The sequence below is a fragment of the Chinchilla lanigera genome, unplaced genomic scaffold (genome assembly GCF_000276665.1).
Source record: "Chinchilla lanigera isolate Chin_1 unplaced genomic scaffold, ChiLan1.0 scaffold00051, whole genome shotgun sequence".
In the NCBI taxonomy this organism is placed as follows: Eukaryota; Metazoa; Chordata; class Mammalia; order Rodentia; family Chinchillidae; genus Chinchilla; species Chinchilla lanigera.
Window position 1 is genome coordinate 14716528 of NW_004955452.1, and position 16656 is coordinate 14733183.

General features: G+C 50.6%; 1 protein-coding gene across 2 annotated transcripts in view; it reads right to left on the bottom strand.

Moving 5' to 3' along the window:
• Positions 1-2544: 2544 nt before the first annotated feature.
• Grik3 (glutamate receptor, ionotropic, kainate 3) overlaps positions 2545-16656 on the bottom strand; it is a 214542-nt gene continuing 200430 nt past the window's right edge. The window contains exons 14-17 of one of the 2 annotated variants that reach the window (XR_001236122.1): positions 12288-12510; positions 11572-11822; positions 7223-8764; positions 2545-5221 (exon numbers count right to left, since the gene is read on the bottom strand). Coding sequence is in view for 1 of the 2 variants with exons in the window: in XM_005395204.2 (XP_005395261.1) it covers positions 8570-8764; positions 11572-11822; positions 12288-12510 (669 nt within the window). In the remaining variant the exon portion in view is untranslated. Of the gene's footprint in view, positions 8765-11571; positions 11823-12287; positions 12511-16656 lie in introns of both variants that reach the window. The other variant, XM_005395204.2, reaches the window with a different exon arrangement.

The following is a 16656-nucleotide window of genomic DNA, read 5'->3' on the forward strand; positions in this document are numbered from 1 at the left end:
ATTTGGTTTTTCTGAACCTCAGTTTCTTGATCTGTAATGGGGTCACAGCTGATGCTGTCAGTGTCTTGTACAAGTCATCTGCCTTTACTGTGTCTGAGCAAGCACCCTGCTTCCTGAGCGCTGCCATGTGTGTTGCTCTGCCTGAGGCTTTGTCCTGGTCTAGGGCCCACCTTGCCACCAGGGCATGCCAGAAATATCTGGGCTGACTCCTGGGATCAGCTCTAAACAGACTGCTAAGGCTTAGTGTGTACCTATTCCAGCACCCTCACCCTCTGGTGGGAATGCACATTGCATGATCTCTGCTGGTTCCCAGAGTTCCATGTGGACTGGGGCTCAGTCACCCATGCAGCAGATGGCCTGGTGCTGAACCCTCACTGGCTGACTTCCAGCAGGCACCTCACATCCACACTCTCCTATTCTCATCTTGTATTTAAGGCCTTCAAGCAGGGCCCTGTTCTGGGGAGAGGGGACCCAACGAAGAGGGTAACACTGGACCTTTCATCTAGCAATGTGGAGCCCAATTTCATTTCCCTTATATCCTGCTGGGTACTAGCAACTCAGTCACCAAGGAGTTCCAGCTGCTGGGCAATTGGGGACAGAGGCCTGAGCCATGCTGGACCGACTCTCTTACCTTTGGAGATAAAGGACAGGGCACTCTGGGGCTGAGATGGGACCTTGGGGCTTGTGTGGAGGGAAGTTGGTGGTTCCAGGGTGGGGCCGATGCTTCGGAAGCCATCTCCATGGGGGCCTCCTCATCCTGGATTCTGTCTGGAGGCCGAGGCAGGCAATAAATCCCCTCCGTGGAGCTGGTCCCAGCATGGGCCACCCTGCAGAAAGGCTTCATCAGCGGCCTCATTTGCATAAGATAATGAAACTGCAGTAAAAATAGTAAAAGAAAAAATGGCCTGGCAACTTTGTTTCCATAATGACAGATGCTTCTTAAACAGCCAGCTTCTGTTTCCTGAGGAAGTGCCATGAAGGCCCCAGGGGAGGTGGAACCCCAGCCCAGCCTGGTTCTCACAATAGCAGTCTGCAGCCTGAGTACACAGCCCTGACCTCCTCCTGCTCCCTGGCTTGCTATTGGGCAGGCTATGGGGGACAGAAAGAAGGGAGGGAGGGGAGCCTGACTGAGGAGCAGAAAAGGGCCCTCACACATAGCAAGCCTGCTGATGACAGCGCTTCCCACTTAAAAGTGCTCTTTGCAGAATCTTTGCTTTTGTGCTCATGTGACTCCCTGCTCTAACGCAGCCCACATGAGCATCCCCACTGCATAGGTGAATAAACTAAGGCTTGTGCATTGTTCAAGGTCACCTGCTTAAGTCAAGGTGGTGGAGGGACCTTAAAACATGTCTTCCGGTCCTGGATACAACCAGAAATCGCTGTAGAGAGGACAGATCCTTGACCTAGAAGGTGGTGGGGACCTGTAGGGGTGGGACCCAATTCAGTGGTGCTCTGAATGAGCTGAGATGATCAAGGTCAAAAGAAAGGAGACTCCTCTGGGGTGAAACTCCCCAAACTGATAGGCCACAAAAGACCCCAACCAGAATCTGCTTCAGACCTGTCTTGTCCCAGCACCTCCAAGCCACCAGGGTTCTGCAGCAACTGCCTTGAATGCAGAAATAACAATAACCATGATGAATAAAGTTCTGGACAAGGAAGCTGTTCTCTAAGTTCAAAGGGAAATCTCCAGTCTAGCTGTACTGGGCCAGGGTGGGGGTGTTCCTTGCCACCTTCCCACCACCTTCCCCAGAAGTATTCTAGTCTGGATGGAGGTGACACAGAGTCCATCTTCCTGCTCCTTTTGGGGCTCTTTCTGCCATGCAAACATGAGGGTTTTCAGGCATACCCCTCCACTCTGTCTCCACCTTCCTGGGTGGTAAGAAGCAGTTATGACAGGGGTAGTGATGGCAGCAGCTTTTTGATCCAGACTTCTGCAGTCAAATGCTGTACACTGAGCTACACCCCTGTTGACCCACACTTCTGGAACTGGATTGCAACTCCAGGGTGTATCTTTCCCTCACGGCTCTCAGGCCAGGCTTCACCACTGGCCTTGCTCTGTCGTCCTCTCCACTGGTGTCATAAACCCTTCTATTCAATCTTCCCTGCTTAGAACATTCCAGCTTAAAAAAAAATCCCGGCTTGAACTCTGATTGACAGGTGCAATTTGCATCTACAGAAAGTAACCCACTCAGAGCTTCTTTATTTTCAGTTTTAAAAATATCTCAGGCAAGATCTCTGATGGGTTCAGCTTGCCTGAGAGGCCCATCGGACTTCACCAAAGGGACAGTTACCGAAGAAGAGGGCAACTCCCTAGGGAGTTTGAGGATGGAGATGAGTTGGGCAGGAATGTGCTCACGTGGGTAAGACAGAGGCCAGGCAGGGTCAAACACAGATACTACAGCCTCCGTATCTGAATCAGAATTAGCTGAGTACCCACCTGCTCAGCAGCCCTGGACACCGGCATCCCGGGGGAAGACAGAAAAGGTGTTAGGTGCTAGGGAGAGACGAGAAACAGCAGGCACACCCGAAGGGGATCTTGTTTTCTAGAAACATTTCTTTATTTAAAATTTAAAACCATATTACTTCATACAGCAAACTGTGCACTTTGATATATCACAGTGTCTTAAAAAGGAAAATAATCGGATTTGTTTGGAAATTTATTTACATCAGCCTAGAATGATTGGCAAGTAACACAGTTACTATGAAACCCAAATTGTTACAAAATGTTTACAAAAAACTATATTCATAGAAATTCTGCATGTCCACAAAGGGCATCCCCTGAATGGCCCCGAGACCAGTGTGTGGGAACCAAGTTGAATGGGAGTGGAAGGTGTCCAGGCACTCTGGTCTGGGTAGTGGGACAGGCCAGGGCTCTGGGAGGCCCATGGTGCTGTCTGAGGCTCAGCCCCAGGATTGGGAACTGAGGTCCTCGTCACAGAGGCCCAGCCAGAAAGTCTGCCCAGGCAGAGATGGGCTGGGGTTTCAGAACACAGTGGCATGAGGGCCCCCAGAACCTCTGGTCTCTGTGGAGCCAGGAAAGGACCCTACTTAGGGGCTGGATTCAGATGCACTTGGCCAGACCCCAGAGACTGACCGCTTAAGTGCTTGGGCTTGAAGCAGAGGGTAGGCTGTGATCTGTGCGGATGTGAAGTCCTGTCCAGATCTCTCCCTGCATGCTCCAGAGATGCTCGGACCCATGAAGGGGCGGAAGGACTGGGGTTACAGGGAACAGATGGATCCACGGGAGGCAGGACAGAGGTGTGCAGCCTGCTGGGGACTCACTGCCGGCTGCCCTGCTGGGGGAGACGTGATGGGGGAGAAGGGCAGCCAGACGGCATCAGGCTGTGCTCAGGTGGAGCTGCCTTCTTGCCTCTCATCTCTCTGGTTCCTTGGTTGCTCCCTGACAGCTGGTCCCAGGTCAAATGGAACTGGGGAGGGTGTCTGAACTGAGGCAAACTCTTGGCTAGACCTTTACCAAGTCTATGGCTGCTTCCTGCTGTTGGGGGGCCTCAGGGGTTTGATCTGTAAAATGGAGACAAACTAGGGTGCTTTGAGGCTCTCTGTCCTAGAAAGCAGGAGCAATGAGAGCAGGATGGGTAACCAGGGCATCAGGATGCATTCTGGCATTCTGGCAGTGCCCATGGATCTTTCTCTTCAAAAGCCGTTTCTTTTAGCTGTGAGCTGTGGGTGCCTCCACATGGGGGGACAATCTGAGGCCTTTGCTCCCATAGAGTGTTGCAGGTAGAGCCTGACACCTACCAGGTGACTAGTAGACAGGTATGAGAGCAGGCTGAGGGCATGGCCTCCTCTGCCCCAGCTCTTCCACTTCCCGTTAGCTGCTTCAGAACAAAAATGTGATGGTGGCACAGGGGCCAGGTACTAGCATGACACTGCTTCTTGGACATGCCCAGGGATCTTGCCAGATGGACTCCCAGATGGGACAAAGTCCCGTGGCCACTCCTTGCCTCCATGTCCTTTCCAGCTTTGCAGTATTGTCCTCTTCTTTAAGGTCTGGAGTGCTGCTGGATGCAGAGTCTGCCCAGTCCCCAAGGGCTATGCAACCTTTGTCCCAGATCTTGTTGCCATAGCTCCCATCTGTCACCTAGTCCCCACCCACGCTGGCTGGGATGTGTACACTCTGTGTGCAGACGTGCGGGGAAAGGTTGTATACACATGGGCTATGGGTCGTATATACACTGTGCATATATATATATACAGTATATATATATATATTTACATTCATATATATATTGTACAGAACATTAACTTTCTACCTAAAACAGTTTTATGACTTCATGTACCACCTCAACTCTGAAATATTTAACTCCAGAGCAAATCCAGCACTGAAATGAGAGCTTCCTTCAAACTGGTGTGGAGATAGGGTATGGTCCTCCCACTGCAGTGAGTAGCTGAGCCCATTCCAGATGTGTCCTGCTAACTTAGGACTTTCAGATGTGTCTAATTTAGAGACCATCCACAGAGCCAGCCCATTTCTTCTATCTGCCCATAGGGCTGGGCTGGTGTCAGATGTTAAATCCATACAGCTGTCTGTCCATTCCAGTAGGTCCTCCCTTTCCATATGAGTATCCTCTCTGGACCCTTCCAGATGTAGGCCACTGACTTTAGCCTATTTTTGGTTACTTGCATACACATCAGGGAATGGTTTGGAGAAGGATCCACTTCATGCTGAGTGACTAAACAGAGGCTGCACTCCCTACCTCCACCATTCCTTGGAAAGGAAGGCAGAAGGGGCTTCTAATAGTTCTTAGAGAATTGGGGCCTGGGTTTGACTTCTATTTTCCTGGACTTTAATGAGGGGGAGCAATATCTAGCTTGTCAGGGCCATTCATCCATCCTAAGCTGGTGCCAGCAGGAGCCAGCTGTGCTCTTCTGGCTGAGGCAGAGTCTGGCCTGAGAAGAGGCAACCCTCCCACCCCTCAGAGATTCAGAGTCTAGCTCGATGGCCAAGGGGGCACTTTCCCCCTTGCAGAATACATGCAGAGTGAGGTCCCCTGGATATAGACAGATCCTTTGCTTGGGCTTTCTTATCTGTCCACAGCAGAGAAGTCGCCATCAGGTCAAGGGAGAGACAGAAGAGGGACTCAATGTCCAAAAGTCCCAGAGCCTTGGTGAGGGGATGGGGTAGTTTCATCTTCATTGCTCCTCAGTTTGGCCAGGGTGGGATCATGTGGGAGGGGAGCACTCTTCTGTTCAGGCTGTCCTGAGGGACCACACAGGGACAATCAGGCACCTGTCAGGCACATTTCAACTTCTGCTCCATCCAAGCCAGCTTTGTGCTTCCTATTACTCCTTGGTGCCCCTGTGCTGTGCACGCACACACACACACACACATGTGCCCCCACGCCGGTGCAGCTGCAACCTACCGGCAGCAGGGCAGCCTCAGTTTAATGCTAAGGAACACCTCCCTTCCGTCCTCTACCCTCCGTTCCCATTTCACAGATGGGATGTCAGCTTCAGCACCCAGGGAGAGTCACAGTTCAGACACAGGCAGGGTGATCTCTGTTGTGCTCCACACCCTGGGCTGGTCTCTAGAACACAGGACATTGGCCAGAGGTTGAGCATTAGCCATACCTCCAGATATAAGGCTTGAATGGAATGGGAGATCAGATAGCACAGCATCCTACTTCCGTGCAGGAGTATAAAAACCATGCCGATACCTTTGGGGGAATTCCCCTAATGGGAGGGCCCCTCTGCTTGCCCTCTGTTCTTCATTCCTTTGACGAAAGTCTTCCACCCCAGCAACTTCCTTTTCTTCCTCCCATCACAATCTACATAGTGCATAGCCTCAGAAGAACACGACACGTTCATATAGTGTCATGTGCAAAAGCACATGTGTGTGTGACACGAGTGTGGGTATGGGTGTGTGCTATGAAATTGTACTAGACAAGTGAGACAATGGTTAGTGACTGTGGCTGGTGAGAGCAATTGGTAAAGACTTTGCTGAGAATCCCATTATTAGGAACGGTAAAAGAAAAAGTCTGCCCTTCAGACAGGACAATCCAGCTACAGCAAAGGAGTCAGCAGCCATGAGCCACAGAAGGATGAAGCCTGTGGCCATCTTCCCACTAGTATGCTTGCACAACCGCCACAAAGTGTGACACACAGCCCCTCCCATGGCAAGAGTGCAAACCCTGATGCCAAGACTTCCTGATTGATTGTCCGTCCTGCTCCTGCTGTGAGCTGAGACATATGTGTGTCTGGACACACATGGGCATGAGCACACTCACATACATGCTCCAACCTCCCATCTACAGGGCTCCTCACATTCAACAGGCATTGTATGTCCTCCCTCTGCTCTCTGCTGGACACACCAGTCTATAGAACTCACACACAGACCCTTTGATGACATGGCTTCTCCTTTTACACACATTTGGCTATGCTTCAGGGGTTTCCTGCCCTCAGTTCTCTGCTGTTTAGTGCACAGTACACACACACACACACACACACACACACACACACGCACGCACGTTCTCACCAGAACCCCATGACATGGCTTCTCCTGTTTTTACATAGATAGGGCTCTGTTGCTGGTCCAGATTTGTCTCCCTTGTCCCTAATTCACTCATGTATACACATTACACACACATACCAGGTCCCAAAGGACCCTCTGTTATTGCATGCCCTGGACTACATCATATAGTCAAATCTGTCCTTCACCCCTGGCTCCCAAATCTCATACCTCAGACACACATGTGTTCACAACCTGCTGAAGCTCATGCTAGCATGGCTTTTCCTGCCATTCCATATATCAGGCTCTACTGTACGTCTAGTCCTGTCTCCCTCCTCCAGTGTAGACAGCCATCAGAGCTGCTGTCATTTAGAGGCCAGTGGGTTGAGTCCTGCAGCTCACAGTTTGGAGGACCCCACCAAGTCGGTCTTCTGCTTTTCTAGAGAGGCTCCTTCCCCTCACTGCTGAGAAAACCCTTGAGATGGAAATGTGACTCTTCCTAGCTGAGCTGGGCCCCCTAGCAGAACTGGGAGCTAGGTGGGAGGGGTGGCTGGTGTCCCCTGGTTTTCTGTTCAGAATTTCCAGCTCTCCTTCCCCTGCAGAGCCTAATGGAGCCTGTGGGCCCCATTATGCTTCCTTTAAGGCCACTTTTTGCCTAACCCTACATTTGTTATTCTTTTAAAAAGAATCTTAAAGTCCCAGATTCTAGGACATTCACAGCAAGCTGGAACCCACAGATCATCTGGTCCATACCCTTGCTGGTACTCCACTGGCTGCTACTCCTTCCTTGGCTGTCCTCCCCAAAGCTGCAACTGCTCCGGATGAGAGACGAAAGATGACCTTATTCTCTGTGTTGGGTCTTTGGTTAATTCTCCAGGAGGCAGCTTCCCTCTCCCCCTGGGCCCTTGTAGCTATGATATCCTACTACTAAAAACATTCTTTTTTCTAGTGAACATCCTTAAGTTTGGCAGGTCCAGGAGGCCGGGAGTTCCTTGGATCCCTCTGGCTCTTCCCACCTACCCCAAAGAGCATGCGCAGTAGGACACTGGCTCTTTCCAGGAAGGGTGACTTGATTTTCACCTCAGTTGAGGCTACTCTTCTCTTTCCAGGATGACAGAGGGAGGCCAAGTTCAACTGGCCAGGAATAGGAAGTTGCCAGTGAATAGATGGCAAAGAGCCCAGGTTCCCAAATGCCAACAGGGCTTAGTAAACAGCTTGCTAACCAGCAAAGTGAGGCCCATTGGGTCAAAGGCCTGTGGGATTTTCACGGAATCCATTGTTCATCTCCTGGGCTTTAAGCATCAGCTGAATCATTGGGCATCCTTTGTGAGAGATTTAAGGGTCCTCTCTCCTCTGGTCAGAAGTGGAGAAGTATTTGCTGTGACCACTATGCCATGTGTATTCCTGGAGGCCTTCTCAAGAAGTGGGAACCACTGAGAGGTGTCCACAAGAATCCAAGATGGTGGCTTTTATCTGTGCATTCTCTTCTCCCTCATCCCCAAACTTCTCCTTCCCACTCTACCTTTCGTTTTGCCAAGGAGCTGCCATTGGTGAAACCAAGCCCAGAAGAATAGGATTATGTAAACAGCCCCTGAAGGCTGGAGTCTTCCTTTTGCCCAGGCATATGGGATGGCCATCTCTTGGCTCCCACTGTAACATCTGTAAGGTGCCAAGGTTTGTGTCACTGGACTCGTGGTCAAGCCCTAGGGGGCCTGGGCTCTTGAGGGAGAAGTAGCAGTCTAAAAGCTGTCTTCCATGTTCTGTAGCCTCTGCTGGGCCATGGCAGGAACTCCTGACTGTAGAAGAGAGTACAGGGACTAGGATGGGTAAGTTCGGCCTGAGAGAGGGATGTGCTTCCTTTGGCCTTGGCTATCTTGGCTGGCAGCTTTAGAAACCCATAGAAGAGACAGAGGGAGAATGTAGCCCAAGAAGGGGCCTGAGGGCCTGCTGGTTTCCCGGTAGATGAAGGCAGAGTTTCTGGCCCAGCATGCAGGCAGCTGCTCTGGTCCCCAAGCTCGATGTGAGGGTTGGGCTGTTCCTTCCAGTCTCCTTTGCTTCCCTCAGCCTTGCCCCAGGCCTGTGGTCCCACCCAGCCTGTGCCTAGGGGAACACGGGGGCTAATGATGTGCTGCAGGTCATGCTGTCTTTGCCTGGAAGCCGGCGATCATTGAATGTGTGCATGTTGATGACAGCGTCGGTCTTGACCATCATAGGAGCCTGTGGTTTGTGCTTGACCCGACGCTGGCAAGTGAGGGAGAAACGGATCTCATCGGCTACGGTGCTGCAGAAAGAACGCTGGGGAAGGAACAGGAGTTCGTGAGTGAGGCCAGGTTCCACAGCTCTAGGCAACTCCTCCCTCTCCTCCCAGAGGCTGTGCTAAGGTGACCCCACCTTTCTCACACCTTTGCCCCTCCAGCCTTCTGCCTTCTGCAAGATGATTCATTTGTAGAGCGGTCTATGAAGCCTTACATTCTTGGAGACTAAGGTAGGTAGAACAGGTATCATTTCACAGATGAGAACACTGAGGCTCTGATGAGGATGCACATTAAAATCTGATTTTTTCCCCTTAAACCCTAATGGCAGGAACTAGGTAGCCAGTTTCACTCCCATGAGCCCAGTCCCAGCATTAGGTGTACACAAAGGTGGATGATCCTTCTTCTGGCAGGGCTTCCGGTCAAAGGGAGAATCACTGCTCTCCCACTCAGGAAAGTCCAGTGTTGTTTGCCATGGTAGACAACTGACAGGCAGGTCCCTGGAGGGCTGTTTGGTGGCAGTGTCCTCCTCCTGACTAGGTCCTTGCAGACAGCCAAAGAAGGGACAGTGAAAGTGCAGTATTGCCACATGTATTTGATGGCAGTGGCTTCTATGAGCTCATCCACCAGTGGTTGTCCTGAGGCAGTGGAGGTTGCTCATGCCTCAGTTTACCCAGTGAAGCCAGGGCATTAGCACCAAGACCAGCTGTATATAGGCTGTGGGATGCAGAGGAATAGAGACTTCTCATTGAAATCTGGCTCTGTCTCCTACCAGTTATGACCTCTCTAGATCTCCCCTTCCTTAGCTACTAATCACAGAATACTACCCCTCTTTGACCTGCCTTTCTTCATGCTGCAAATATTTACTAAGACTCTATTATGTGCCAGGCGCTGCTCTAGATGTTAGGCACATAGCAGCAGAGAACACAGACAAAGTCCCAGCTGTCAGAGAGTTTGTGGTCTGACCATGGGATGGAAATGGATGAAAACATAAATCAAATAAGCAATTTTGATAGTGATGACTGTTAAGAGAACAGAGCAATAAAATAGGATACAGGCGGTAGGAATGGGGACAGGTAGGGAAGGTTACTTGAGGAGGTGACATAGGAACTGAAACTTCAGTGAGCAGATGGTGCCAAGAGTATGGTACTGTGAGGGCAGAGCAGTCCACGTGGGAGGAAGGTCCAGGAGGAGTGAAGGCCCAAAGGCAGAAACATGCTTGGTTCTTAGGGAGTAAAAGGGAGGCCAGAGTGTATGGCATAGTAAGGGCAGGAGGGATTGGAAAGGGGTCTGAGGGAACAGGCCAGGACTGGGTCCCCTAAGGTTTTTGATGGAGTCTGCAGCTTTGTCCAGTCTTAACAAGAATTCCTAAATAGCGTGGCTGTTCTTTTTTGATATATCCTATTTTTTAACCATTCCATATCGTTGCTATTTCTCCATTTTTTCCTATTATAATCAATACCTCAACAAACATCTGTCAGTAAAACCACGCTTATTCTTGATCACTTCCATTGGGTGCATTTCTAAAAATAGAAATTGGTCAAAATGTGTGGTCATTGTTAAAGACTGAACATCTCACCGGGAGTGGTGGCTGAAGCAGAAGGATACTGCGAGTTCGAGGCCAGGGTCAGCCTGGGCTAAACAATGAGTTCAGGGTCAGTCTGAACTACACAGTGAGACCCTGTCTCAAAAACCGAAAATCTAAAAAAGAGAGAGAGAGAGAGAGAGAGAGAGAGAGAGAGAGAGAGCCAGCTGAGGATATAGCTCAGTGGCACAATGCCTGCCTGGCAAGCACAAGGTTGTGAGTTCAATTCCCGGTACCAACACAAAACAGAACAAAACAAAAAAACCCACAACAATCTCCTGAAAATGAATGAATGAATGAATAAATAAATAAATAGTGAACATCCTATGGAGTTTCCCTACAGAAATGTACCTGTTTAGAGTTTAGCAGTTCTGGAAGTGTCTCTTTCCCCACATTCAGGCTAACTTGAACAGCTGGTATTGTCCTTCCCCTCCTCTTTGTTGACCTGGGTTGCTGATTATCTATGGGTCCATTTCCCTTTTTGATGGATGTATAAGTTCTCTGTGATAATGGCTCCATGGGTGATCCCCTGGACCTAGATCTCCTTGAACTTCTCCATGAGAGCTGATTTCCCAGCCCAGAGGCCTCAACCCAGAGTGTTTAAGTCACCCTACAGCTTTCTGAAAACACTGTGCTGGGCCTTGACACGAGCCAATTAAAATGGAGTCTCTGGGAGCAAGGCCAGGGCATTAGCACTTTAAAACTCTCTCCTAGTGGTTCCAGTTTGCTCCAGGGACCCAGAACCACTGCCCAACCAGGCTTGAATTAATCAGACTAGTGGAGCCCAGTTCCACTGTCTGCACACTTGGGCCAGCCCTTGTAACTCTTCCTTTTAAAACTTTTGGTTATGGAAATTTCCAAGTATATGTAAAAGTAGAGAGAGCAGTATAATGAACGCTTTGCCACCGTCTCCCAGCTTCAACAATTACCCTGGAGGGTTTTATGCAGCAAACTGATAATGGTTTGAATTAAGTTTTAAACAGAGCACATGCTGCCATGCAACTAGGAGACGGCAGCAGGAAAGCACGGAGGTGGGGAGGCACTGTCCAGGACAGTGGTGATGGCGCCTTGCCCTGCGTTGGAGTAAAAGTAGGGGAAACTGGGCTGGGTCAGGACGAAGTAGAGCGTCAGGATATCCTGGTACACTGGATGCAAGATGGGCTGCCGTAGGGGTGGGTGAGACCATGGCGTGCCCAGCACTAGCAGGGGAACAACACAAATCCTCCTCTCCCTCTCAGTGCCTCACAGGTCAGCTAGGGGCTCACCTGCTCTCGCTCTGCCGTTTTGCGGAGCTTGTACACAAACTCGCCTACGGCCACCAGCACAGACAGGACCAGGCCAGCGGCCAGGACGATGAAGATGCCACCAATCTTCTGGATGCCCAGGGCGCTGGCCTCCTTGTTTTCCTCCTCGGGACACCCGCTGCCCCGCCACCACTTCTCCTTCATGATGTGCAGCTTGTCCTCCTCCTGCAGCTGCAGGATGGCGATGGTGATCTTGTCCCGGTATGGGGAGCCTGGCAAGGGAAGAGAGGACCCCGGCTGTCAGTGGTACCTGCTTGGCTTATTGTTTGTTTGACCCTGTCAACACTCTAGTTGGAACCAGCCGCCATCACTAGCTCCCTCAATGAGCTCTTTACAAGAGGGACCCTATTACTGAGGTCCCTCTTTAAATCTACATAAGGCAACTGGGTGGATGATGTAGCCCACTAATACCCGTTGTCATGGGTCCCCGGATGGCGTCTCTGCTGCATTGGTGGAGGGATGAGGGAAGTTAGAGATGAGCTCTGGGAACTGATGCCCCCATGCTGTGTTTGTCCCACTTCCCACAGCTCGGGCCAGGGCCGACCTCCGCAGGTATGTGGCTCTGTCCCTCTGCTCCTGGGCTGGGGCAATGCCACCTTCCTGGGGTCAGTGCAAGGAGCATGTTTGTAAGCAGATGTGGGAGCTTTGCCCTTCCCTGTCCCCGCACCGAGGCTCACCCATGGGCGTGCCGATGCCGTAGCCCTTGGAGTCGATGAGGCCCCCGATCTGGGTGAGGTTGCAGTTCCTCTGGGTGATGTACTCGATGGTGGTGGACTCCATGAGCAGCGCGTAATCGGCCGTCAGGGTCCGCTGGATACCTTCCTCATTGTTCTTCACCAGCGCCGAGGGCTTGCTGCTCATGAAGGCCCACATCTTCTCGAAGGTGGAGATCTTGGATTTCTGGGCCAAGAGAGGGAGTGAAGCATGCATGGTGATTGAGCCCACCAGGATCGAGCTTTGCACACTGCTCAACAGGGCTTGGCTCACTGAATGAACTCAGGCTACATGCCTCAGAGTAAGGGAGTGCTGCCCATTGCACAGATGTGCAAACTGAGAACTGCAAGGAGAGGCCCCCAAACAGAGCTGGGGAGTGATAACGCTGAGACTGAGACTAAGACACAGGCCCACTTTCTGGAAACTCTAGCTGTTCACCATGACACAAATGGTCTTCAGATTGGCTCTTTTTTTCTTGGTGCTGGGATTGAACCCAGGGTCTTTGCACTGGGTTAAATCCCTAGCCCCTTATTTTAGTTTTTAAAATTTTGAGGCAGGGTCTCACTAAGTTGCTAAGTTGCTGAGGCTGGGTTCAAACTTGTAATCTTCCTGCCTCAGCCTCCCATAATGCCAGATCTAGCTCAGACGGGCTTTTTAGAAATTAATTTTTTCTCCAACATGTATTAAACAATTAGCATATCCAGACCTTCCTTTTAGTGCCTTACCTGCTAGACTTTAGTCACCGGTTCTTCACAAAGACCACAGGAGGTAGGTGCCTTCATTAGTTCCATTTTACAAGGGAAAACTGGGGTTCAGCTAAGTAACTAGCCTACGAACACCCACATACTAAATGGCAGAGCGAGGCTTCAAAGCCAGGGCTTCTGGCGCCAGAGTCCATGCTCTAACGGTTGGGCAGCACTGCCTGGCAGGAACCACTGTGAGGGTGTGTGGTTGGGAGATGGATGCTGATGAGGGCAAATCCCAGTGGGCCTGGTCCCCCACCTCTCCTCAGCCAGTGCAGATCCCTTCTGTACTGTTTCAGGGGAAGACTGTGTGAAGCTTAGATTCTGGTCTGTTCTCCTGTAGCCCAGTGAGGGAGGTAGGTGAACACTCAGAGCAGGTGTCTGTAAACCTTGGTAGCTGTCTCAGAGCCTGGGGCACAGGCCCCTGGCTGGACATGTTTCATGAGCAGAACCAGCATCTTTAAGGCCAGGCAGGACTGAGGAGACTCAGAGGGGTCCCTGGGGAAGGAGGAGGGCTGGGGTTGAGAGTTCTTGCTTCCTGGGGAGCCTGTGCAGAGTAGGATGCATGGCATTTGTGAGATTTCTTGGGAACTTAGTGCTGCTAGCTGCCTGCTCCCATCAAGGATTGCCCTGTCTCAGTTGGTCCCAGGGGTGCAGGTGGCTCTGCAGGCCCAGTTGTATCAGTGGTTTTCAAATCTGGCTGCGGCTTTCTGTGATGTCAGCCTGTCTGACTGGCACCCAGCCCAGCTCTGGTGTGCGTGACAGCATGGGTGTGCTGCCACAGACTGGCACGGGCCGGGGGCATGGGCAGGAGCTGGGGAAGAAGCTGTGCCTGCCAGGAGGGGTTAGGGAGCCTGGGAGGAAAATGGACTTTCTATCTCTAGCCACCTGACAAGGGACCAGCTTTGGAAACTGGTCCTGCAGACCCCAGCATGTCTCAGAGGCAGTGAGAACAGGATGGGCCCTCAAAGCAGCACACAGAACGCTCCAGAGTTCCATCTGTGATGGGGTTAGCTGGGTGCCAGCACTGCCTCCTTTGGGTATAGGACATGGAGCACCTTCACAGACAGGTAGCTATACTCCTGCCTGTAGTTCTACTTGCCCCAAAGCCAAAGTCACCAAGAGCTCGGGGGCTCAGAGCCCACTTTGGGCTGCTACCAGCCCCTACTGGTCCTCAGCCTCTCCTTGCAGCTACGCCAGCTCCATGGTAACTTTCTCTGCATCTCTGCCTCCCAGGCTTCAGCATCCTGTAGCTCTCTTCCTTTCAGCTACTTTTCCACTTTAGCTCTTTCCAAAATTCCCCACCAGCTCCTCTTCCCTTAAAGATTTTCAGCAATGCCTGTGCCCCTGATATTTCTATTTCCTGGATTATTTCTGATATGCAGATTCTCCTGCTGGCAGCTTCCTTGTTCCCCACAACCCCTTTTCTCTGCCTGCTTCATCTCCAGGTTCTAAATTGTTCTCAATGATCCCTATTTGCTGGTACTCAGACGTTGTGAAATCCCTGCCACTTGACTGCCAGCTGGACCTACTGACTTGCTTTTAACAACCCTGAAGTAATTACATGTGTCCCAGATAAGACGCAAGAGACTGACTTCCCCTTGCTTAGACTCTTTCTGGCTCTTCTCCTCTGGCAGAAATGCCACCATGTCATGAGTTGCTTTTGGGGAATTTCATGGCAACAGAGGGCAGCCTCTGGCCAATAGTCAGTGAGGAGCTGAAGCCCTCAGTCGGGCCACTAGGAGGAACTGGGGCCTGCCCACAACCCTGTGAGCTTAGAAGCTGTGCCTTGAAATGACTGCAGCATTAGCCAACACCTTGACCACAGCCTTAGAAGAAGCCCTCAGCCCAAGGATTCAGTTAGCTATGCTGGATCCCTGACCCACACACTGGGAGATGACAGATAAGACACTAAGTATGGGTAATTTGTTACACAGCAGTAGATAACTAATGTACTCTCACCTATGTACTAACATGAGCTACTTCTGCTCCCAATTTAGTTGCTTTATCAGATAATCATTAATTTCAACTATTCCTATAATCAACTTATCCAATCCAACCATCCCTGCTTTGCCAGATACACATGCTCATGGATTCTCTAGTATTTTGATTATCATGACCTAAATAGTGCTATCCCTTCTGTAACTCTAGCTCCTTGGCTCCTTGACATTCCTGGCTCTTCTGCTTCCCAAATGTTACCAGACGTGGGAACCACAGACACAAGAGGCAATCAGTGCTCTCCTTATACTTCCTAATGTATCCACGCATTAATCCATCTACTCATCCATCATCCACTCATTCAAGCATCCATCCATCCCTCTCTCCCAATCCTCATTTATCTGGTCATACTCCCCCCCAACTATATATTAATTTATTCAACTAACTGACTATTCACCTCGCTTGTTACATATTCATCCACCCCTTCTTTCTTCTATCCAATCATCTGTTTGTCCACCCTTCCTCATCTACCTATCAGCCCCATCCATCCCTTCATCTTTCTCACCCATCTTACTCACTTTCCCATACAACTCGTCATCTGTAGTTCTTGAGTCTGGACAAAGGTAGCCAAGGAACCATTCAGGAATCCCACCTCACTTCTCCTGACTCAGAATGGGATTGGAACATCTCTTTCTCCAAATTTCTTGTGCTGCATCCCCTCCTATTCTTCCTCTACACAAGCCTGCCTGACACCAAAACGGAAGCTTTTCCCAGAATTCAGCACCCAAAATGGAGACAGGAGTTTTGGTTGGAGGCTGGAGGGGGTGTTGGGCAGATGGACTTTGAGGACAGATATATGAAAGCCACCAGTGGGTAAGGGAAATGAATGAGGAAGGTGGGAAAGGACACCAGAGATTGTAGGCTGCTCAAGATGGGAGGAGACACCAAGGCAGGAACTGACTATGACACAGATTTCAAGTGGTTCCACCCTCCCACTCCAGTGCCTAAAACCCACAGGCTCCATCACATCTAGGCAGATGGGTCTGAAATCTGCTTCCTGGAATGGCCACCCACTGTCCTGGTTCTATATCTTGAGCCTCCATTCTCAATACATCTGCTCATGGTCTCTGTTTTCCCTTAAATTCTGTCCTCTTGTCCTTGAACAGTTTTGAGATTCTGGGGCCCAACTGGGAAGAGTCCTCCTTTGGCACGTCTGAAGCAGGAAGAAACAGAGCCAGGGCCTCTCCTGGAATCTCAGCTCTTCTTCCTCTCCATGGGCCTGGTCACCAGAGGCCCGAGTTCCTGTTAGTGGCCTGAGCTTTAGCCACCTTGCCCTAGAGAGGGAGTCCCACATACTATGGCTTCTGCATCATCCTGCCTGTCCCTGCTCTGGAGGGACCTTAATAAGGATTACTTCAGGGCCACTCACCCAAATCAATTAATGGAATCATTTGGAGCAGCCAATACAGGGCGATCTGCCAGGACAGAGATGCTTTTTTTATCAGAAAAATTGGCAAGAAAGTAAGTTTCAAGCTCACGACTTTCATTTCCAGCCTCCTCAAAGAAGTAAATTGATTTTCTCCAACTGAAGATACTTAATCTTGAGAATTTAACATTTCTGTACAAGAGAATGTATATAAGTGTATATATA